At 47.2% G+C, this 23,997-nt stretch overlaps 1 protein-coding gene across 1 annotated transcript in view; it reads right to left on the bottom strand.

Moving 5' to 3' along the window:
• LOC129868526 (NACHT, LRR and PYD domains-containing protein 12-like) overlaps positions 1 to 22,511 on the bottom strand; it is a 40,110-nt gene extending 17,599 nt beyond the window's left edge. The window contains exons 1-6 of the mRNA XM_055942603.1: positions 22,370 to 22,511; positions 21,740 to 21,824; positions 21,382 to 21,610; positions 19,253 to 21,050; positions 18,791 to 18,964; positions 13,494 to 13,667 (exon numbers count right to left, since the gene is read on the bottom strand). Of these exons, the coding sequence (XP_055798578.1) occupies positions 13,494 to 13,667; positions 18,791 to 18,964; positions 19,253 to 21,050; positions 21,382 to 21,610; positions 21,740 to 21,824; positions 22,370 to 22,437 (2,528 nt within the window). The 5' untranslated portion in view covers positions 22,438 to 22,511. The remainder of the gene's footprint in view (positions 1 to 13,493; positions 13,668 to 18,790; positions 18,965 to 19,252; positions 21,051 to 21,381; positions 21,611 to 21,739; positions 21,825 to 22,369) is intronic.
• Positions 22,512 to 23,997: the final 1,486 nt, after the last annotated feature.

Here is a 23,997-nt window from a genome sequence, read left to right as displayed (position 1 = left end):
AATAGAAAACTAGAATGCCCACCCAAATCACACCCCGACATAACCAAATAGAGAAATAAAAAGGCTCACTAAGGTCAGGGCGTGACAGAATCATGAATAATAATAATGAGTGAGAAAGTTAGAGGCTACAACAAAACATGCTAACTTCTCACTATTACCAATAACACGGGAGGTCAGCATTTTTTGTTATTCATCATGATTCACAATTCATTCATTACTATTCATAATCATGGTAGCATCCACATGAATGTAGAAGTGTTCAGAAACATCTTCTATTCTTCCTGACAATACAAGTGAAGTGACTCCTAAATGACAGGACATTATTCACCATTCAGTTTCTATTTGGAAAAACATATAAAACAAAATTAAGACAAACAGAAAATGAATTCAACAAGTTTTAGAGTCAGAAGGTTGATGTAATCACTAGAGTATGGGACCAAACACTAAACTTTTGACTAAATTAATTTGTCCAAATACTTGCGACATACTTAAGGTGCTTTCATTTCTAAACAGTAAAGTGTATATTTATGAAACACGTTAAATAATAGGTGACATTCTGTACAGTCGTAGCCAAAAGTTTTGAGAATGACACAAATATTAATTTTCACAAAGTCTGCTGCCTCAGTTTGTATGACGGCAATTTGCATATACTCCAGAATGTTATGAAAAGTGATCAGATGAATTTCAATTAATTGCAAAGTCCCTCTTTGCCATGCAAATTAAAGGGTCTGGCTCTCGACCCGAAACCTACCCCTCCGCTTGCCCTGCCGGAAGCTGAGGCCGCAGTGTGTAGGGCCCTTCAAAGTCCTGAGGAGAATAAACGAGGTGTGTTATCGATTAAAACTCCCTTCCTATTATCGTATTAACCCCTCGTTTCATGTGTCTCTCCTCAGGCCGGTGGTAGCTGGTCCCCTGCAGGACGGTGAGGTGCCGGAGGTCCCCCCCCCCCCTCTGGACATCGAGGGGTCCCCGGCGTACACGATACGGGCCATTCTGGACTCGAGACGCCGGGTGAGGGGCCTGCAGTACCTCGTGGACTGGGAGGGGTACGGTCCGGAGGAGAGGTGCTGGGTACCGGTGGAGGACATTTTGGATCCATCTATGTTAAGGGATTTCCATCGCCTCCATCCGGATCGCCCCGCGCCTCGTCCTCCGGGTCGACCTCGAGGCCGGTGTCGGAGCGCTGCGGGAGCCGCGCGTCAGAGGGGGGGTACTGTCACGACTTCAACCGAGGCAGGCTCTCCTTCCCGTTCGGGTGGCGCTCGGCGGTCGTCGTCACCGGCCTACTAGCTGCCACTGACTCTTTTCCCCCCCCCTCCTTACGTGTTGATTTGTATCACCTGTGTTTAGTTAATTGTTAATTAGTGTGGCTTTATTAGTCAGCCAGCCCGTACGCTTCTTTGTGCGGGATTGTTACATTGTAGCTTTTGGATTTCGGGGGTGGATATTATTATTGTGGACTGGGTTTGTTTCTCGTGTCGTTGGACCGTTGTGGTTGACACCCAGTCCGTCCGTGTTGGACATTTCGTTTGCCAGTTGGGTATTAAAGACTCAACATATTGAAGCTCTGCTGTTCCTGCGTCTGACTTCGCACCCCCCCGACACCCAGGTCGTTACAGAATCCCGCACCGACAATGGAGTCAGCAGGAGCAGCAGCCAACCCTCTCCCATCGATGGAGGAACGGGTTCTCCACCACACCACCGTCCTCCATCGGATCGGATCAGCCATGGACCAGATGATGGAGAGAATGGAGCGATGGGAGAGGAGTGGGCTCCTCTCTCCACCTTCGGCTCCCCTTCCTCAGGACTCTCCATCCCCCGGCTCCAGCGCGCTCCGTCTTACGCTCCAGAGGGATTATGATGGAGCGGCGGCAGGGTGCCAGGGGTTCTTACTCCAGCTGGAGCTATACCTGGCCACTGTTCGCCCCACTCCCTCGGGAGCGGAGAGGGTGAGTGTCCTCGTCTCCTGCCTAACGGGTCGTGCTCTGGAGTGGGCCAACGCAGTCTGGAATGGCCCGGACTCAGCGAAGGAGCACTACCCGGAGTTTACCCGTCGTTTTCGTGCCGTGTTCGACCACCCCCCAGAGGGCCGAGCGGCGGGTGAGAGACTGTTTCATCTTAGGCAGGAGAAGAGGAGCGCACAGGATTTCACGCTGGAGTTCCGGACCTTGGCCGCGGGATCAGGGTGGAACGACAGGGCCCTTATTGACCACTACCGGTGTAGTCTCCGGGAGGATGTCCGCAGGGAGCTAGCGTGTCGGGACATCGCTCTTTCTTTGGATGAGCTTATCGACATGTCCATCCGACTGGACAATCTGCTGGCTGCCCGCGGGCGTTCGGAGAGGGTCCTGTGCGTTCCACCACCCAGCGCCCCGGCTCCCATCCCAATGGAGTTGGGAGGGGCCGCGCCTAGGGGTACCGGAGGAGGAGGCCTCCCCTGCACCAGCTGTGGTCGGAGAGGACACACGGCCGATCGGTGCTGGGGGGGTCTGTCTGGGAGTCGAGATGTCAGGCGGAACGCTTCTCGATCACCCCAGGTGAGTCAGCACCAAACTCACTCAGAACCCCCTGTTGGTCACATGTTTGTCTCAATTTTTTTCCTTTATTTTTCCCCCTCTTCCCAGCATAGGGCACTAGTCGATTCAGGTGCAGCTGGGAACTTTATGGATCGCGGACTCGCCCGAGAGTTGGGCGTTCCGCTGGTGCCGATAGATTCTCCCTTTCCCGTGCACTCCCTAGATAGCCGGCCATTAGGGTCAGGGGTGGTCAGGGAGGCCACAGTTCCCCTGGACATGGTGACGCAGGGGAATCATAGGGAACGTATCAGTCTCTTTATTATTGATTCGCCTGCGTTTCCAGTGGTGCTGGGTATTCCCTGGTTGGCTCGGCACAATCCCAATATTTCGTGGAGACAGGGGGTTCTCCAGGGGTGGTCAGAGGAGTGTTCTGGAAGGTGTCTGGGAGTTTCCATTGGTGCCACGTTGGTGGAGAGTCCAGACCAGGGTTCCACGGTGCGCATTCCCCCCGAGTATGCCGATTTGGCAATCGCTTTCTGTAAAAAGAAAGCGACGAAATTACCACCACATCGACCGGGTAGGGATTGTGCGATAGATCTCCAGGTTAACGCTGCGCTTCCCAAGAGTCACGTGTACCCTTTGTCCCAAGAAGAGACGTTGGCTATGGAGACATATGTCGCGGAGTCTCTGGGACAGGGGTACATTCGGCCCTCCATCTCACCCGTCTCCTCGAGTTTCTTTTTTGTGAAGAAGAAGGAGGGGGGTTTGCGTCCGTGTATTGATTATAGAGGTCTAAATGCCATCACAGTGGGGTTTAGTTACCCACTACCTCTCATCGCTTCGGCGGTGGAATCATTTCACGGAGCGCAGTTCTTTACAAAACTGGACCTCAGGAGCGCGTACAGTCTGGTGCGTATTCGGGAGGGAGACGAGTGGAAAACCGCATTTAGTACCACATCGGGCCACTATGAGTACTGCGTCATGCCGTATGGGTTAAAGAATGCTCCAGCTGTTTTCCAGTCCTTTGTAGACGACATTCTCAGGGACCTGCACGTGCAGGGGGTAGTTGTGTATATCGATGACATTCTGATCTACTCAACTACTCAAGCCGCGCATGTATCTCTGGTGCGCAAAGTGCTTGGCAGACTGCTGGAGCATGACCTATACGTCAAGGCTGAGAAGTGTGTGTTCTCCAAACAAGCCGTCTCCTTCCTGGGTTATCGCATTTCCACCTCGGGGGTGGTGGTGGAGAGTGACCGCATAAAGGCCGTGCGTAATTGGCCGACTCCAACCACGGTGAAAGAGGTGCAGCGGTTTTTGGGTTTTGCCAACTACTACCGGAGATTTATCCGGGGTTTTGGTCAGGTACCGGCTCCCATTACCTCACTGCTAAAGGGGGGCCCGGTGCGGTTGCGGTGGTCAGCGGCGGCGGACGGAGCTTTCAACAGGTTGAAGGCTCTGTTCACGGATGCTCCCGTGTTGGCGCATCCGGATCCCTCTTTAGCATTCATAGTGGAGGTGGACGCGTCCGAGGCTGGGGTGGGTGCCGTGCTATCACAGCGCTCGGGTACGCCACCAAAACTCCGCCCCTGCGCTTTCTTCTCTAGTAAGCTCAGTGCAGCGGAGCGTAACTATGATGTGGGGGATCGGGAGTTGTTAGCGGTGGTCAGGGCTCTGAAGGTGTGGAGACACTGGCTTGAGGGGGCTAAGCACCCCTTTCTCATCTGGACCGACCACCAGAATCTGGAGTATATTCGGGCAGCTCGGAGACTGAACCCGCGTCAGGCAAGGTGGGCCATGTTTTTCACCCGGTTTAGGTTCACGTTGTCCTACAGACCCGGCTCCCAAAACGTAAAGGCTGACGCACTGTCTCGCCTTTACGACACGGAGGATAGGACCACCGAGCCCACTCCCATCATCCCCGCCTCGAGGCTGATAGCGCCAGTGGTATGGGAGGTGGACTCGGACATCGAGCGGGCGTTACGGGCGGAACCCGCGCCTCCTCAGTGCCCGGCGGGCCGTAAGTACGTACCGCTTGGTGTTCGGGACCGACTGATTCGGTGGGCTCATGTCCTACCCTCCTCGGGTCACCCTGGGGTGACGAGGACAGTGGGGAGCCTTCGGGGAAGGTATTGGTGGCCTACCTTAGCTCAGGACGTTAGGGTTTATGTCTCCTCCTGTTCGGTATGCGCTCAGAGTAAGGCTCCTAGGCACCTTCCTAGAGGGAAGTTGCAACCCCTCCCCGTTCCACAACGGCCATGGTCTCATCTGTCCGTGGACTTCCTGACCGATCTCCCCCCTTCTCAGGGAAACACTACGGTTCTGGTAATTGTGGATCGGTTTTCTAAGTCCTGCCGTCTCCTCCCGTTGCCCGGTATCCCTACTGCCCTACAGACTGCGGAGGCCTTATTCACTCACGTTTCCGGCACTACGGGGTGCCGGAGGACATCGTTTCTGATCGGGGCCCCCAGTTCACGTCCCGAGTATGGAGGGCGTTCATGGAGCGTCTGGGGGTCACGGTCAGCTTGACTTCCGGTTTTCACCCCGAGAGTAATGGGCAGGTGGAGAGAGTGAACCAGGAAGTGGGTAGGTTTCTGCGGTCCTATTGCCAGGACCGGCCAGGGGAGTGGGCGAGATACATTCCCTGGGACGAGATGGCCCAGAACTCACTACGCCACTCCTCTACTAATGTGTCCCCCTTTCAGTGTGTGTTGGGGTACCAGCCGGTCCTGGCACCATGGCATCCGAGCCAGACCGAGGCTCCTGCGGTGGAGGAGTGGGTACAGCGCTCCAAAGAGACCTGGAGGGCCGTCCAGGAGTCCCTTCAACAAGCTACTAGGAGGCAGAAGAGGAGCGCTGACCGCCACCGCAGTGAGGCTCCCGTGTTTGTACCGGGGGAAAGGGTCTGGCTCTCGACCCGAAACCTACCCCTCCGCTTGCCCTGCCAGAAGCTGAGGCCTTAGTGTGTAGGGCCCTTCAAAGTCCTGAGGAGAATAAACGAGGTGTGTTATCGATTAAAACTCCCTTCCTATTATCGTATTAACCCCTCGTTTCATGTGTCTCTCCTCAGGCCGGTGGTAGCTGGTCCCCTGCAGGACGGTGAGGTGCCGGAGGTCCCTCCCCCCCCTCTGGACATCGAGGGGTCCCCGGCGTACACGATACGGGCCATTCTGGACTCGAGACGCCGGGTGAGGGGCCTGCAGTACCTCGTGGACTGGGAGGGGTACGGTCCGGAGGAGAGGTGCTGGGTACCGGTGGAGGACATTTTGGATCCATCTATGTTAAGGGATTTCCATCGCCTCCATCAGGATCGCCCCGCGCCTCGTCCTCCGGGTCGACCTCGAGGCCGGTGTCGGCGCGCTGCGGGAGCCGCGCGTCAGAGGGGGGGGTACTGTCACAACTTCAACCGAGGCAGGCTCTCCTTCCCGTTCGGGTGGCGCTCGGCGGTCGTCGTCACCGGCCTACTAGCTGCCACTGACTCTTTTTCCTCCCCCTCCTTATGTGTTGATTTGTATCACCTGTGTTTAGTTAATTGTTAATTAGTGTGGCTTTATTAGTCAGCCAGCCCGTACGCTTCTTTGTGCGGGATTGTTACATTGTAGCTTTTGGATTTCGGGAGTGGATATTATTATTGTGGACTGGGTTTGTTTCTCGTGTCGTTGGACCGTTGTGGTTGACACCCAGTCCGCCCGTGTTGGACATTTCGTTTGCCAGTTAGGTATTAAAGACTCAACATATTGAAGCTCTGCTGTTCCTGCGTCTGACTTCGCACCCCCCCGACACCCAGGTCGTTACACTGTCATGCTGATTGAGTTCGAATAACAGACTGGAAGCTTCAAAAGGAGGGTGGTGCTTGGAATCATTGTTCTTCCTCTGTTGACTATGGTAACCTGCAAAGAAACACGTGCCGTCATCATTGCTTTGCACAAAAAGGGCTTCACAGGCAAGGATATTGCTGCCAGTAAGTTTGCACCTAAATCAACCATTTATCGGATCATCAGGAACCTCAAGGAGAGCAGTTCAATTGTTGTGAAGAATGCTTCAAGGCGCCCAAGAAAGTCCAGCAAGAAGACAAGGTGAGCACTATCATCAGTCCTGTGTCATGCCAACAGTAAAGCATCCTGAGACCATTCATGTGTGGGGTTGCTTCTCAGCCAAGGGAGTGGGCTCACTCAAAATTTTGCCTAAGAACACGGCCATGAATAAAGAATGGTACCAACACATCCTCCGAGAGCATTTTCTTCCAACCATCCAGGAACAGTTTGGTGACGAACAATGCTTTTTCCAGCATGATGGAGCACCTTGCCATAAGGCAAAACTAAGTGGCTTGGGGAACAAAACATTGATATTTTGGGTCCATGGCCAGGAAACTCCCAGACCTTAATCCCATTGAGAACTTGTGGTCAATCCTCAAGAGGCAGGTGGACAAACAAAAACCCACAAGTTCTGACAAACTCCAAGCATTGATTATGCAAGAATGGGCTGCCATCAGTCAGGATTTGGCCCAGAAGTTAATTGACAGCATGCAAGGGCAGATTGCAGAGGTCTTGAAAAAGAAGGGTCAACACTGCAAATATTCACTCTTTGCATCAACTTCATGTAATTGTCAATAAAAGCCTTTGAGACTTATGAAATGCTTGTAATTATACTTCAGTACTCCATAGTAACATCTGACAAAAATATCTAAAGACAGCAGACTTTGTGAAAATGTATATTTGTGTCATTCTCAAAACTTTTGCCCACGACTGTACTGTCACCTACTATGGAACGTTCTATCTCAAATCCAAAATGTTGTTGCATAGCGCCAAATTTAAAACTGTCACACCAGCCTTCTCTTTGGCTCCCCCTCCTGTCCAGCTCAGGCGTTCGGCGTAGCCGGCCTTCTAGCTGCTGGCAAACGCCCTTCACTCATCAACCCCGTACTTGTCTCGTCATCATTACACACACCTGGTTTCAATCCCCACTCTATCACTGTATATATACTCCCTCTGTCATTGTCTTTGTCGATCATTGTAAATGTTGCTTGTTTTGCTTGTTTTCCTGAGAGGAATCTCTCCTACTATTTCCTGAGTACTTTTTGATTTAACTTTATTATGACCGACCCAAGAGAACAGGAAGCAGCAGGACATCCGAACCTCTCCGCTATAGGAGCTCCTCCACCACGACTCGTACCTGGAGCACCTCGGGACTCCCATGGATGAGGTGCTCCGGACCGTACTCCATCTGCAGGCTACACCACCACCACTTTGCCCATCATGCCGGGACGGTCTCTGAGAGGGACATGGTGGCATTGATGATCTCGGTGCTAACAGGCTGGGCTCTGGAGTGGGCACACTCCATCTGGGAGAGGGTCGTTCCAGAAGTGCAATCCTATGAGCCCTTCACACAACTCTTCCGTGCCGTCTTCGACAATCCAACAGAGGGTCGAGAAGGAGGTGAGCGTCTCCTCCATCTACACCAGGGGTCCAGGACAGAGTCTGAGTACGCTTTGGGTTTCCAGACGGTGGCTGCGTCCACTGGCTGGAACAACCAGGCCCTGTTGACAATTCTCTGCGGGATGCAGGCAGACGTCCAGACCAAGCTGGCCTGTGGCGATGAGGACCTCACGCTGGACCAGCTCATGCCCGTCATCGCCCATCCATGGGGTCTCTCCCAGGAACCTCCATGGAGTTGGGCATAACGCTCCTTCTCCCAGAGTAACGTCAATGCCACAGTCAACAGGGTCTCTGCTCCTACTGTGGGGAGTCCGACCACCCCTGGAACACCTGTCCCAAAAGGAGACCAGGCGAGGAAGCGACATGCCGAGGAGCTCTCCTGCACCTTCCGAGGTAGGCATGGACATGCCTTGCTCCTCTCTGGCCACCCAGCCCGTCCTCCTTCCTGTCACCTTCCGAGGTAGGCATGGACGTGCCTTGCTCCTCTCTGTCCACCCAGCCTGCCCTCCTTCCTTTCACCTTCCCGGACTATCCTGGCACCCCACTAAGTCCTGCCCTATTGGACTCAGGTGCTGCAGGCAATTTCCTAGACCGGTCAGTGGCCTTATCATTAGGCATTCCTCTATTCCCTTTAAAGCCCCCTATCCCAGTCCATGCCCTAGACAACCTTCCCCTTGGAACAGGATTGGTGTGCCAGACCGTGATTCCCATTTCCTTGTTCACAACCACAATGAACGCATCACTTTCCTCATCTTAGACTCTCCTGCACATCCCGTAGTTTTACGTTTCCCCTCGTTACAGTTGCATAACCCTAGGATATCATGGCCAGAGAGGAGGTTGTTGGGTTGGTCGCATGAGTGTCAGGGGAGGTGTCTCTGTGTCTATCTCTGCCACCTCCGTGGAAAGTCCGGACCAGGCCAACCACGTCCCTATCCTGGAAGAATATCGGGACCTACAGGTGGCTTTTTCGAAGACTCGAGCCACGTGCCTGCCCCCTCATTGCCCATGGGACTGCACTATCAACCTACTGCCTGAATCTACCCTCCCGCGGGAGCACATCTGCCCTCTCTCGCATGCAGAGACCAAAGCCATGGAGGTCTACGTCCAGGAGGCGCTGGGCTAAAGATTCCTCCGTCCACCAACCTCTCCGGCCTCCTCCAGCTTATTTTTCGTGAAGAAGAAGGACGGAAGTCTCCGCCCTTGTATCGATTACTGGATACTGAGTGAGGCAACTGTTAATTTCAGTTATCCCCTGCCTCTCATATCCAATGTGATCAAACAGATGCACGGTGCTCAGTACTTTACCACATTGGATTGACGCAGTGCCTACAACCTGGTGCGCATCAGAGAGGGGGATGAATGGAAAACCGCCTTCAGCACCGGGCACTACAAATACAGGGTAATGCTTTCATTATAGAGGTGTTTAGAGAGATGTTGGGTCGCTGTGCAGTGGTGTACATAGACAACATATTGGTGTACTCCACTACACGCGAGCAACATGTCTCTCATGTCAGGTCCGTCTCGGAGAGGCTGATAGGGCATCACCTGTACGCCAAGGCGGAGTAGTGCCTTTTCTTTCAGCAGGCGGTCTCCTTCCTGGGCTCGGATAACCACGGTGGGAGTAGAGTTAGAGGAGCAGAGGGTCAGTGCAGTACGGTCGTGGTACGGTCGTGGCCTGTTCCATCCAACAAAGGCGGTGCAGCGCTTCCTAGGTTTTCCAATTTTTTCAGGCGCTTCATTAGGGGTTTCAGCACAGTGGTGGCTCCTCTCACCTCCCTCCTGAAGGAAGGTCCACAACAGATGCTCTGGAATGAGGAGGCCAACGAAGCCTTCCGTGGGCTCAAGGAACATTTCACGAACACACCTGTTCTGGCTCATCCTGACCCGTCTTTGCCCTTCATCATGGAGATGGACACCTCCGAGGTCGGAGTAGGGAATGTTCTCTCATAACGCACTGCTGGATCGCCAGTTTTGTTGTGTGGAATGTGGACGCAGACATCCGTTGAGCCCTGCCACAGGAGCCCTCACCTGCCAACTGTCCCAAGGGGCGTATCTACGTGCCCTCTGATGTGTGGGACTGTCTCCTCACCTGGGTACACACAGCACCTGTGTCAGGGCACCCGGGTATAGCCCATAATATCGACTGTCTCTCTGCCAAGTACTGGTGGCCCACCTCTCTTCCTGCTCCACCTGTGCACAGAGCAGACACAGAGACACCTCCCCTATGGCAAACTCCACCCACTGCCGGTTCCACAATGACCCTGGTCTTTCCATGGACTTTGTCAAAGACCGTACCCACACGGAGGGGCACACCACCATCCTGGTCATTGTGGACTGGTTTTCTAAAGCCTGTCGTTTGATTCCTCTGCCTGGTCTCCCTACGGCCATGCAGACCGCAAAGGCTCTCTTCTCTCATGTCTTCCGCCACTACGGGATCCCGGAAGGCATCGTGTTTATCCATGGTCTGGAAGGCCTTCAAGGAACAACTGGGGGTCACGGTCAGCCTCACCTCCGGGTAGCATCCCCAATCTAATGGGCAGGTGGAAAAGGTAATCATGAACTGGGTAGGTACCTTTGTAGTTACTGTCAGGACCAGCCTGGGGAGAGGGCTACGTTTCTGCATTGGGCAGAATACGCACAAAATTCCCTCCGTCACTCCTCTACTAACCTCACACTCTTTCAGTGTGTTCTAGGCTATCTCCCAGCCCTGGCACCCTGGCACCGGAGTCAGATTGAGGCTCCTGCGGTGGACCATTGGTTCCGGCACACTGAGGAGGTATGGAACACAGCATACACCTGTCTCCAGCGCATCATCCTCTGGCAGAAGACACAGGTCGATCGTCACCGCAGTGTGGCCCCGGTCTTTCACCCCGGTGACAGGGTCTGGCTTTCTCTGCCTTCCTTGCCGGAAGCTGAGCCCGCAGTTTGTGGGGTAGTTCAAAGTCCTGAGGAGAGTCAACGTACAGATTACAGATCCCCGTCAATTACCATTTCTCACCTTTATTCAATGCATCTCTCCTCAGGCCGGTGGCAGCTGGTCCCTTGGCTAGTACTGGACCCCACAACGCACATTCCCCCTTGGATGTCGAGGGGGCCCCGGCGTACTCCGATTGTTGTACTCACGGCCTGTTGTACTCACGGCGTGGTGGAGGGTCTCTCCAGTACCTGGTTGACTGGGAGGGGTATGGTCCCGAAGAGGTGTTGGATTCCTGCGCGGGACGTCCTGGCCGTTCTCTCACTGTATATATACTCCCTGACCTTAGTTATCTTTGTTTTCTTTATTATTTTGGTTAGGTCAGGGTGTGACAAGGGTGGTTTGTGTAGTTTTTGTATTGGCTAGGGTGTTTTGTATGTCAAGGTTTTTTGTATATCTAGGTGTTTATATGTCTATGGTTGCCTGGATTGGTTCCCAATCAGAGGCAGCTGTTTATTGTTATCTCTGATCGGGGACCATATTTAGGTAGCCATATTCCTTGGGTATTTTGTGGGTTATTGTCTATGTGTAGTTGCATTATAGCTTCACATTCGTTTTGTTGTTTTGTTAGTTTGTTTAAGTGTTCTTTGTTTTAATAAAAAGAAGAATGTATTCCAATCACGCTGTGCCTTGGTCTTCTCGTTATGACGAACGTGACAGAATAACCCACCAAACCAGGACCAAGCAGCATGAAAAGGAGGAACAGAGCTTAATGGGGAAATGGACCTGAGAGGAGATATTAGATGGAGCAGGACCCTGGACACAGCCGGGGGAGTATCGCCATCCTAAGGAGGAGTTAGAGGCAGCGAAGCGGAACGGCGATACTACGAGGAAAAATACCGGAGAATAGAGGCACGGCGACGATATGAAGGTACACGGCTAACACAGAAGCCCGAGAGGCAGCCCCAAGATTTTTTGTCAGGGGGGGCACACGAGGAGATTGGCTGAGTCAGGTAGGAAACCTGAGCCAACTCCTCGTGCTTACCCTGGGGAGCGTGTAACTGGTCAGGCACCGTGTTATGCAGAGATGCGCACGGTGTCACTAGTGCGCTATTCTAGCCCGGTGCGCTATATTCCAGCTCCTCGCATTTGCCCAGTACCACCAGTGCCAACACCACGCACCAGGCTTCCTGTGCACCTCCAGGGTCCAGTATGCCCTGTTCCTCCTCCCCGCACTCGCCCTGAGGTGCATGTCAACAGTCCAGTACCACCAGTGCCAACACCATGCACCAGGCTTCCTGTGCGCCTCCAAAGCCCAGTACGCCCTGTTCCTCCTCCCCGCACTCGCCCTGAGCTGCATGTCCCCAGCCCGGTACCACCAGTGCCAGCAACACGCACCAGGCCTCCAGTGTGTCTCGGCAGTCCAGAGCGTCCGGCGTACCCAGTACCCAGTCCAGAGCGTCCGGCGACAGTTCACAGTCCGGAACCTCCAACGATGGGCCACAGTCCGGAACCTCCAACGACTGGCCATAGTCCGGAACCTCCAACGACGAGCCACAGTCCGGAGCCTCCAACGACAGGCCACAGTCCAGGGCCTCCAACGACAGGCCACAGTCCAGGGCCTCCAACGACAGGCCACAGTCCAGGGCCTCCAACGACAGGCCACAGTCCGGGGTCTCCAGCGACGGTCCCCAGTCCGGGGTCTCCAGCGACGGTCCCCAGTCCGGGGTCTCCAGCGACGGTCCCCTGTCCAGAACATCCAGCGATGATCCACGCAGCGAGGGTCCCCAGCCCGGGGCCTACGGCGAGGATCCGCAGTCCAGAGCCTCCGAAAATGAGCCACGGGTCAGCGCTACAAGAGCGGACTCAGTGTGAAGGGGGGCGGCGTCCAGAACCAGAGCCGCCACCGAGGTTAGATGCCCACCCAGACCCTCCCACCCACATAGGTTTAGGTTTGCGGCCGGGAGTCCGCACCTTTGGGGGGGGGGGGTACTGTCATGCCCTGTCCTTAGTTATCTTTGTTTCCTTTATTATTTTGGTTAGATCAGGGTGTGATGAGGGTGGTTTGTGTAGTTTAATGTTGTCTAGGGGTTTTGTATGTCAAGGTTATTTGTATATCTAGTTGTTTATATGTCTATGGATGCCTGGATTGGTTCCCAATCAGAGGCAGCTGTTTATTGTTATCTCTAATTGGGGACCATATTTAGGTAGCAATATTCCTTGGGTATTATGTGGGGTATTGTCTATGTGTAGTTGCATGTCAGCACTAGTTGTTTAGTTTCACGTTTGTTTTGTTATTTTGTTAGTTTGTTTAGTGTTCTTCGTTTTAATGAAAGAAGAATGTATTCCAATCACGCTGTGCCTTGGTCTCCTCGTTACGACGGACGTGACACTCCCTCTGTCATTTGTCTTTGTCTTTGGGTTTGTCTTTGGGTTTCGTTGCGCTTTTATCTGTGGTGCTTCAATAAACTCAGTAGTACTAAACCTGCCTCCTGCCTACTCTTCTCTACACCAAAAATTGTATGCTTCACTGTCCAAACACATATGGTGTGGACTATGTGTGCCTGGTAAACACATATGGATCTGGTGAACAGTTATCACTTGTTGACCAACTACAGGAACACTGACCTCAGAGTCTCCAGTTTACAGTGGGGATTCCCCAGTCCAGCAGAGAGCAGCATCACTCCTGATTCATTCAGGTCATTGTAGCTCAGGTCCAGCTCTCTCAGGTGTGAGGGATTTGACTTCAGAGCTGAGATAAGAAAAGCACAGCCTTCCTCTGTGACTCCACAGCCTGACAGCCTGACAAAGAGTAAAATCATATTAAAATCACACTGCTATTCTTTGGTGGTTTAGAATGGTGGCAGTATATTTTGCAACATATTCAGATAAATCAGTGTCCTGGGACCTGCCATAGCTATTCATAAATAAATGTATCAAATATTATGAATGATCATAACGTAACTTGTAGACAGAAAAATGTATAGAACAAATATTTGAGTAGACTGACCAGACCAGTCTACTCAGTCAAAAGACAGACATTGGGGTATCAGATTTAGATTATATTGAGTATACAGTCCACACCATATCTATTTTGACAGTGAAGCTAACATTTTAAATGTGTCTCTATACTCTAACATTTTGGATTTGAGATCAAATGTTTCATATGAGGTGACACTATTTAATGTTACCTTTTATTTGAGGGTATTTTCATACATACAGTGCCTTGCAAAGTATTCATGGCGTTTTCCTATTTTGTTGCGTTACAACCTGCAATTTAAATTCATTTAAATTTGTGTTTGTATTTAATGTAATGGACAATGTAAATAGTCCAAATTGGTGAAGTGAAATTAAAAAAATTACTTGTAAAAAAATAATTTAAAAAAACGGAAAAATGTTGCTTGCATATGTATTTACCCCCTTTGCTATGAAGCCCCTAAATAAGATCTGGTGCAACCAACTACCTTCAGAAGTTAAATAATTAGTTGACGTTCACCTGTGTGCAATCTAAGTGTCACATGATCTGTCACATGATCTGAGTATAGATATGTAACCGATGTGAAATGTCTAGCTAGTTAGAGGTGGTGCGCGCTAATAGCGTTTCAATTGGTTACGTCACTCGCTCTGAGACCTTGAAGTAGTTGTTCCCCTTGCTCTGCAAGGGCAGCGGCTTTTGTGGCGCGATGGGTAATGATGCTTCGTGGGTGTCAGTTGTTGATGTGTGCAGAGGGTCCCTGGTTCGAGCCCAGGTAGGGGTGAGGAGAGGAACGGAAGCTATACTGTTACATATACACCTGTTCTAAAAGGCCAAAACACCACTAAGCAAGGGGCAGCACCATGAAGACCAAGGAGCTCTCCATACAGGTCAGGGACAATGTTGTGGAGAAGTACAGATCAGGGTTGGGTTATAAAAAAATATCTGAAACTTTGAACATTCCACGGAGCACCATTAAATCCATTATTAAAAAATGGAAAGAATATGGCACCACAACAAACCTGCCAAGAGAAGGCCACCCACCAAAACTCACAGACCAGGCAAGGAGGGCATTAATCAGAGAGGCAACAAAGAGACCAAAGATAACCCTGAAGGAGCTGCAAAGCTCCACAGCAGAGATTGGACTATCTGTCCATAGGACCACTTTAAGCCGTATCGAGGCAAAAAAGAGAACAAGGTTAAGCCTGAATGGGTTATTCTCCGGTACAGTGGAGTACCTGTCCATAGGACCACTTTAAGCCGTACACCCCAAAGAACTGGGCTTTATGGAAGAGCGGACAGAAAAAAGCCATTGCTTAAAATAAAGAAAAAAAATAAGCAAGCACATTTGGTGTTCACCAAAAGCCATGTGGGAGACTCCCCAAACATATGGAAGAAAATACTCTGGTCAGATGAGACTAAAATTGAGCCTTTTCTTCATCAAGGAAAACGCTATCATGCTGTGGGCATGTTTTTCATCGGCAGGTACTGGGAAACTGGTCAGAATTGAAGGAATGATGGATGCGCTAAATACAGGGAAATTCTTGAGGGAAACCTGTTTCAGTCTCCCAGAGATTTGAGACTGGGACGGAGGTTCACCTTCCAGCAGGACAATGACCCTAAGCATACTGCTAAAGCAACACTCGTGGTTTCAGGGGAAACATTTTAAATGTCTTGTAATGGTCAAGTCAAAGCCCAAACCTCAATCCAATTGAGAATCTGTGGTATGACTTAAAGATTGCTGTACACCAGCGGAAACACTCCAACTTGAAGGAGCTGGAGCAGTTTTGCCTCGTTGAATGGGCAAAAATCCCAGTGGCTAGATGTGCCAAGCTTATAGAGACATACCCCAAGAGACTTGCAGCTGTAATTTCTGCAAAAGGTTGCTCTACAAAGAATTGACTTTGGGGGGGTGAATAGTTATGCACACACAAGTTTTCAGTTTTTCTGTCTTATTTCTTGCTTGTTTCACAAAAAAAAAATATTTTAAATCTTCAAAGTGGTAGGCATGCTGTGTAAATCAAATGATACAAACCCCCCATTGTCACGTTCCTGACCTTATTTTCCCTTGTTTTGTATTTATTTAGTATGGTCAGGGCGTGAGTTGGGGTGGGTTGTCTTTGTGTGTTTTCTATGTTGGGATTTTGGGTTCGGCCAGGTATGATTCTCAATCAGAGGCAGCTGTCAATCGTTGTCCCTGATTGAGAATCATACTTAGGCAGCTGGGGTTTCACGTTTGGTTTGTGAGTGTTTGTTCCTGTGTTAGTGTTTCACCACACGGGACTGTTACGGTATTTTTGTTTGTTGTTTTTGTATCGTATATTGTTTTCGTGTTTATTAAATATCATGGAAACTTACCACTCTGCAAATTGGTCCTCCGATCCTTGTCGCCTCTCCTCGTCCGATGAGGAGGACGAAATAGACTATCGTTACACCCATAAATCTATTTTAATTCCAGGTTGTGAGGCAACAAAATAGGAAAAATGCCAAGGGGGTGGATACTTTCGCAAGCCACTGTATCCGTTTCACGATTTAGAAAAATGTAAGCACTTTATGTATCTAGTCCCCCTATTTGAAGAAGTCATAAATATTCTGAAAAGAGGTTGACGATTAATCTGCACGGTCGATTAAGTAGGGCCGATTTCAAGTTTTCATAACAATCGGTAATCTGCATTTTTGGATGTCGATTATGGCCGATTAAATTGCAATCCACGAGGAAACTGCGTGGCAGACTGACCACCTGTTATGCGAGTGCAGCAAGGAGCCAAGGTAAGTTGCTAGCTAGCATTAAACTCATCTTATAAAAAACAATCGCTCTTCACATAATCACTAGCTAACTACACCTGGTTGATGATATTACTAGGTTAACTAGCTTGTCCTGCGTTGCATATAATCAACGCGGTGGCTGTTAATTTATCATCGAATCACAGCCTGCTTCAACTTCGCCAAACGGGTGATGATTTAACAAAAGCGCATTGCTGAAAAAAGCACAATTTTTGCACAAATGTACCTAACCTTAAACATCAATGGCTTTCTTAAAATCAATACACAGAAGTATATATTTTTAAACCTTCATATTTAGTTAAAAGAAATTCATGTTAGAAGGTGTCGTGGATAATCGTCTCAGAAATATAACACTTACAAGAACTTGTGAGATCAATATAGGCTTTTTTAATACAATGTATCACAAGCCATGTCAGTCCGCGGAAAGACCACCTTTCCTAAGCCCTGGCTCTGTTTTTATACACACACATAAAAATGAGTTTTTTACATACGCACATTAAGTTACTTCTCATACGTCATATGTTACCATTGTCTTTCATTTTCAGGCTTCCTGCTTGTTCATGCCCAATAACGCCTGTATCCGCTCTTGATTAGATTACAATGGTGCCAGGACCTTCTCAGTGTCCTAATATAAATATGTATTATGCCTATAGGTCATCTGTTGGTCATTTGGCTGGCCCCCTCCTTTGTATGTCCCTCTGACCTTGGAATTTCCAGCTTTTCTATGCATTTATGGTCTTGCTTTATTTTCCTGTCCTAGACAATAGACAATTTACACTAAGCCTTTATAATGGCTTTGGCCATTATGTCTTAGTTTCCTGTTTTTACCAGCCTGTATCCATTCACTCCCACAAAGGCAATATTAACTTGGGAAATTGTGTCACTTCTCTTGCGTTGTGCAAGCAGAGTCAGGGTATATGCAACAGTTTGGACCGCCTGGCTCGTTATGAACTAATTTGCCAGAATTTTACATAATTATAACATAACATTGAAGGTTGTGCAATGTAACAGCAATATTTAAACTTAGGGTTGCCACCTGTTCGATAAAATACGGAACGGTTCCATATTTCACTGAAAGAATAAACGTTTTGTATTTGAAATTATAGTTTCCGGATTTGACCGTATTAATGACCAAAGGCTCGTATTTATGTTTTTATTATATTATAATTAAGTCTATGATTTGATATTTGATAGTGCAGTCTGACTAAGCGGTGGTAGACAGCAGCAGGTTCGTAAGCATTCATTCAAACCTTACTGCGTTTGCCAGCAGCTCTTAGCAATGTTTGATGCACACGCTGTTTATGACTTCAAGCCTATCAACTCCTGAGATTAGGCTGGCAATACTAAAGTACCTATTAAAACATCCAATAGTCAAAGGTATATGAAATACAAATGGTATAGAGAGAAATCGTCGATGTGTCATTATTCCTATAATAACTACAATAGAAAACTTCTTAACTGGGAATATTGAACCACCAGCTTTCATATGTTCAGAGCAAGGAACTTAAATGTTAGCTTTTTTACATGGCACATATTGCACTTTTTGTTTCTTCTCCAACATTGTGTTTTTGCGTTATTTAAACAAAATTGAGCATGATTCATGATTTATTTGAGACTAAATATATTTTATTTATGTATTATATTAAGTTAAAATAAGTGTTCATTCAGTATTATTGTAATTGTCATTATTACAAATATTTATAAAAATCGGCCAATTAATCGGTATCGGATTTTTTTGGTTCTCCAATAATCGGTATCGGTATCTGCGTTGAAAAATCATAATCGGTCGACCTCTAAATCTGACCAATTCACTTATAGTGTATTAAAGTAGTCAAAAGTATAGTATTTGGTCCCATATTCTTTGAACGTAATGACTACATCAAGCCTGTGACTGCCATGATTGAGAAAGATCATGGCTAATAAATAATAATGGCTAAAATAAATAACGGCTACAACAAAACATACTAACCTCTCACCATTAACCTCAAATAAAATGTTAGATTATGAAAAATTATATCTGAAATCCAAAATGCTGGAGCATAGCACCAAATGTAAAACTGTAAGCTTCACTGTCCAAACACATATGGTGTGGACTATGTGTGTCTGGTAAACACATGTGGATCTGGTGAACAGTTATCACTTGTTGACCAACAACAGGAATACTGACCTCAGAGACTCCAGTTTACAGTTGGGATCCTCCAGTCCAGCAAAGAGCAGCTTCACTCCTGAATCCTTCAGGTCATTGTTACTCAGATCCAGCTCTCTCAGGTGTGAGGGGTTTGACTCCAGAGCTGAGACCAGAGAAGCACAGCCTTCCTCTGTGACTCCACAGCCTGACAGCCTGACAAAGAGATCATCATGACTTCACAAACACACTGTTAATTTAACACCAGTAGCGTAGATGGACAATGGCAGATGCATTTGGTTTATTCTCCCAAACAACATATATATTAATCTTCCGTCTCCTAGAATTGTATGGTCATAATGTTATACTAATGTAAAAATCAAAGCATTTATTCAATATGTTTTTCAATATAATATTATATAAACATATTACAATACATATTTTTCCCTAAACTGAATATTTCTTCCTGATGATTAGTTCTTATATGTCATTTTATTAACTCACAGAACAGATCTGGAGGCTTTGACCACTGGCAGCAGCCTCAGAAGACCTTCCTCTGATATGGAGTATTTCTTCAGGTCAAACACATCCAGCTCCTTTTCTGAAGTCAGCAACACAAAGACCAGAGCTGACCACTGTGCAGGTGACAGGTTGGGTTTTGAGAGACTTCCTGATCTCAGGTAGCTTTGGATCTCCTCCACTAGAGAATGGTCATTCAGTTCATTCAGACAGTGGAACAGATTGATGCACCTCTCTGGAGAGGGATTCTCCCTGATCTTCTCCTTGATGTACTTGACTGTTTTTTTATGGCTCTGTGAGCTGCTTCTTGTCTTTGTCAGTAGACCTCGAAAGTGCTTCTGATTGGACTCCAGTGAGAGGCCCAGAAGAAAGCGAAGGAAAAGGTCCAGATTTCCTGTCTCACTTTGTAAGGCTTTATCCACAGCACTCTTGTAGAAAGTAACTTTATGCTTGTCTCTGAACAGCGCAGAAAGGTTCCTGGACGTTGATTGAGGTTCGGCCATTAGATTCGCATTGTTGTTGATGAATGAGAGGAACACATATACAGCAGCCAGAAACTCCTGAATGCTCAGATGAACAAAGCAGTACACCTTGTCCTGGTACAGCCCACATTCCTCTTTAAAGATCTGTGTGCACAATCCTGAGTACACTGAAGCTTCATTGACATCAATGCCAGCCTCTTTCAGGTCTTCTTCATAGAATATCAGATTGCCATTCACAAGCTGTTGAAAAGCCAGTTTTCCCAGTGACAGAATGCTCTCATTATTCAAGTGTGGACCTGTCTCTTCTTTCCAAAGATACTTTTCATTCTTCTGTTTGGTATGAAACACCACAAGGTGTGTGTACATCTCAGTCAGAGTCTTGGGCATCTCTTCTCTCTTATGTTCCAGCATGTGTTCAAGGACTGTTGCAGAAATCCAACAGAAGACTGGAATGTGGCACATGATGTGGAGGCTCCTTGATGTCTTTATGTGTAAGATGATTCTGCTGGCCAGGTCCTCATCACTGAATCTCTTCCTGAAGTACTCCTCCTTCTGAGGGTCATTGAACCCTCGTACCTCTGTCACCTGGTCAACACACCCTGAAGGGATCTTATTGGCTGCTGCAGGTCGGGTAGTTATCCAGAGGAGAGCAGAGGGAAGCAGATTTCCCTTGATGAGATTTGTCAGCAGAACATCCACTGAGGTTGACTTTGTGACGTCACAACAGATCTTGTTCTTCTGGAAGTCTAGGGGCAGTCGGCACTCATCCAGACCATCAAAGATGAACAGAACTTTGTACTTGTCGAGGTTGGAGATTCTTGATTGTTTGGTTTCCATTGAGAAGTGATTGAGAAGATCAATGAAAGTGTGTTTGTCCTCTTTCATCAAATTCAGCTCCCGGAAAGGGAATGAAAATACAAATTGGACATCCTGATTTGCTTTTCCTTCAGCCCAGTCCAGAATGAACTTCTGCACAGAGACTGTTTTTCCAATGCCAGCGACTCCCTTTGTCAGCACAGTTCTGATAAGTTTGTCTTGTCCAGTTAAGGGTTTGAAGATGTCATTACATTTGATTGCAGTCTCTGGTCTTGCTTGTTTCCTGGTTGTTGTCTCAATCTGTCTCAGCTCATGTTCATTATTGACCTCTCCTGTTCCACCCTCTGTGATGTAGAGCTCTGTGTAGATCTTACTGAGAAGTGTTGGGTTTCCTTGTTGAGCGATCCCCTCAAATACACATTGGCACTTCTTCTTTAGATTAGATTTGAGTTCACGTTGGCAAATCACAGCAAGCTCATCTGAATCTAGAAATAACACAGAGGATATTAATATTACGTCTGTTTTAATGACTACAGTATTGTAGGACTGTTATAAAGTTTTACATTATAATAATTTATTATTTTGACTGGTGTAACTGATTATATTATTATTGGTATTATTGATGGTATTATTAATGTTGTCTCTCTCTCTAAATTAATCACCACAACACATCCCTGCTGCTACTTGATGAGGTCACTAGGTGTTGTGTTCAGGCTGCTACAATATCATTGAGTTACACAGCTACGTTAGCTGTACTTTAGCTACAGCTTTGAAATGTTATAAAACAGCATTCAACATGAGGCAGACAGATCTTACATTTCTCCAGTGTGTCAGCAAGCTCCTTCTGGTTCATTTTCCTCAGGACGTGCAGTGTGATCTTCAGAGCCCCCTCTCTGGCACTGCTCTCCTGCTTCTCATCTTCAGCATCCACCACTTCCTTATCCTGCTTCTGACTCTCAAAGCCTTCTGGGAGTTCTGGACTAAGAATCCTCTTGAACATCTTCAGCTCGTTCTTCACGAATGTCATCATTTTCTCTTCAAGCAACTGAAATAAATAAAGTAAATAAGTTAAGCAAGAGAATAAAGGCTTTCTTATTAACACAATAATGAATGATTGACAGATCAACTTTACTTGAGGTAAACAAAAACAAATGTACATAACAGGACCACATACACTGAATATGGAGTCCAGGTCTGTTTGATGACTCTGGGAAGACTGACCACTGAGAATCTCTGACTCTGATCTCTCCTTTTGGTTTCTGTGGACACAACATCCAAGAAGTGCGCACACACACACACACACACAAACACACACACACACACACACAGGGAGGGAATGTTGTGTTTGTCACGATCGTAATAATCAGTGGTATGGTTCCATCCTCTTTATTATGAAACTCAAAGAAATCAAACCGAAACATGACGCTGCTATTGTTCTCACAGGCAACATAATGAAGATCCCACAAAGCACAAAGGGAAAATGGCTGCCTAAATATGATCCCCAATCGGAGACAACGATAAACAGCTGCCTCTGATTGGGACCCATACCAGGCCAACATAGAAATATAATCACCTAGATGACCCACCCTAGTTACACCCCGACCTAACCAACATAGAGAATAAGAAGCTCTCTGTGGTCAGGGCGTGACAGTGTTTGTTTAATATTGTTTTAGGACTACGAAAATGGACAAAGGATTAGCATATGGATTATGAAATAAACCAAAATGAAATGGGAAAATGGGAGAGAAATGACTAGAGACAGTGTTGTTTAACTCACTGACCATGACCCATTAGTTCTTCTTACCTTTGTTCAGTAGAAAAGTCTCCCTCTCTAAACTGTATAGGTTGACCCATAGACTGTTCACTCTTCATGGACACACAGCTGGGAACAGGGGAGGCTGGTCTCTCCTGCTTGATTGGGCTTCAACACAAAAGAGACAAACATTACATCTCTCATCTACTCTGAGCTCAAATGGGGAAACATAAGAAGAGTTTCATTCCAAAACGCTATATATCCATTTTCAGAAATGTTCGTAAATTAGCTTTTATTTGGGGATGGGGAAACAGAAGAAGAGTTTAAGTCCAAAACACTACATATCCATTTTTCAGAAACGTTCATAAAATAGCTTTTTTATCTAAAAGAAATTATGGTGTTGGTGTGTTATTTCTATATAATATGGCATTGTTCAATGACAGACATGTAATGTTTATAATTTATCACTTGATGGTTTTACTTGAGGGACAAATTATCATGTTTTTTTGCAAAATGATATATATATCTGCCTCACTCTCAGAGAAATCAGTAGTACTGCTAGGTTTTACACAGTAATAATGTATATCTGCCTCACTCTCAGAGAAATCAGTAGTACTGCTAGGTTTTATAGAGTCAAATGTGACCGACCGGCTCGATTCTGTCTTATGTCGCAAAATTTGAAAAAGGTTTTTTACATTGGATAAAAGTAGAGACTCAGAGCTAGAAAACTGCATATCATACACTACAGTTGAGGAACAATGGGAAAGTAACTCTGCTTTGAACGTTGATAAACTTGTAACACCACTTTTGAAAAAATGTCCCTTGAATGTTTTGGTACCTACTGGAGAGCTCGTCTTTGTCTACAGGGCTGTTACTTTGGCAGATAATGTCACCCATCTAAATAAATAATTTTATATATCTATATATATATAATTAACTAAATATATGGTGTTTTTGGTTTATGTCAGTTTCATTGTTTACTATGCTATAAATTGTTATTTTATGGTTGTAAGTGGTAAAATAAACTAGAACATGTTATATAATTACTACTTTAGTAAGGAATTACACATTATTTAGTACTACTGCAGTTGCTACATAATTCCAATAGATGGCAGCATAAGACCACAGTTTACATTTCAGAATATTAGATTAGTTTTCTCCCTGGATACACCACCACTCCCCCTCACAGGAAAACTCCTGTGTGCTTCTTTCTGTCCCTTTACACACTGCTAACGCAAGAGGAAGGACTGAAAAAAGCATTTAACAGATTACTGTGAAGTAATATAATGATGATTCATGTTTATTATCACCTGTTTTTATGCTCATGTTTTGAAATTATACTTCATTAATATAACGATTATCAATAAGCCTGAACATTAATTCAGTCACATCTGGTCGAGAAAAACGTATTAATTACTAACATAATATTATTACTAGAATAGGTTCTAAAAGTGTTCTAGGCTACCCTAGATTTAGGGTTAGGGCTAAAATCGGTAAAAGGTAGGGTTTGAGTTTCTGTATTGCACTTTGTGACTTCTGCTGATGTAAAAAGGACTTTATAAATACATTTGATTGATTGTTAGGTTTAGGGTATTCAAGACAAAAAACAGTATGGGTTTATAGCTCTCTTGCTCCTCCCTGTGGCCTCTGTGGGTATTACATAACTAAATCACAACACC

The sequence above is a fragment of the Salvelinus fontinalis genome, chromosome 2, assembly GCF_029448725.1.
Source record: "Salvelinus fontinalis isolate EN_2023a chromosome 2, ASM2944872v1, whole genome shotgun sequence".
Taxonomy (NCBI): Eukaryota; Metazoa; Chordata; class Actinopteri; order Salmoniformes; family Salmonidae; genus Salvelinus; species Salvelinus fontinalis.
The sequence above is the reverse complement of the archived record's forward strand: the minus strand, read 5'-3'. Positions and strand labels throughout refer to the sequence as shown.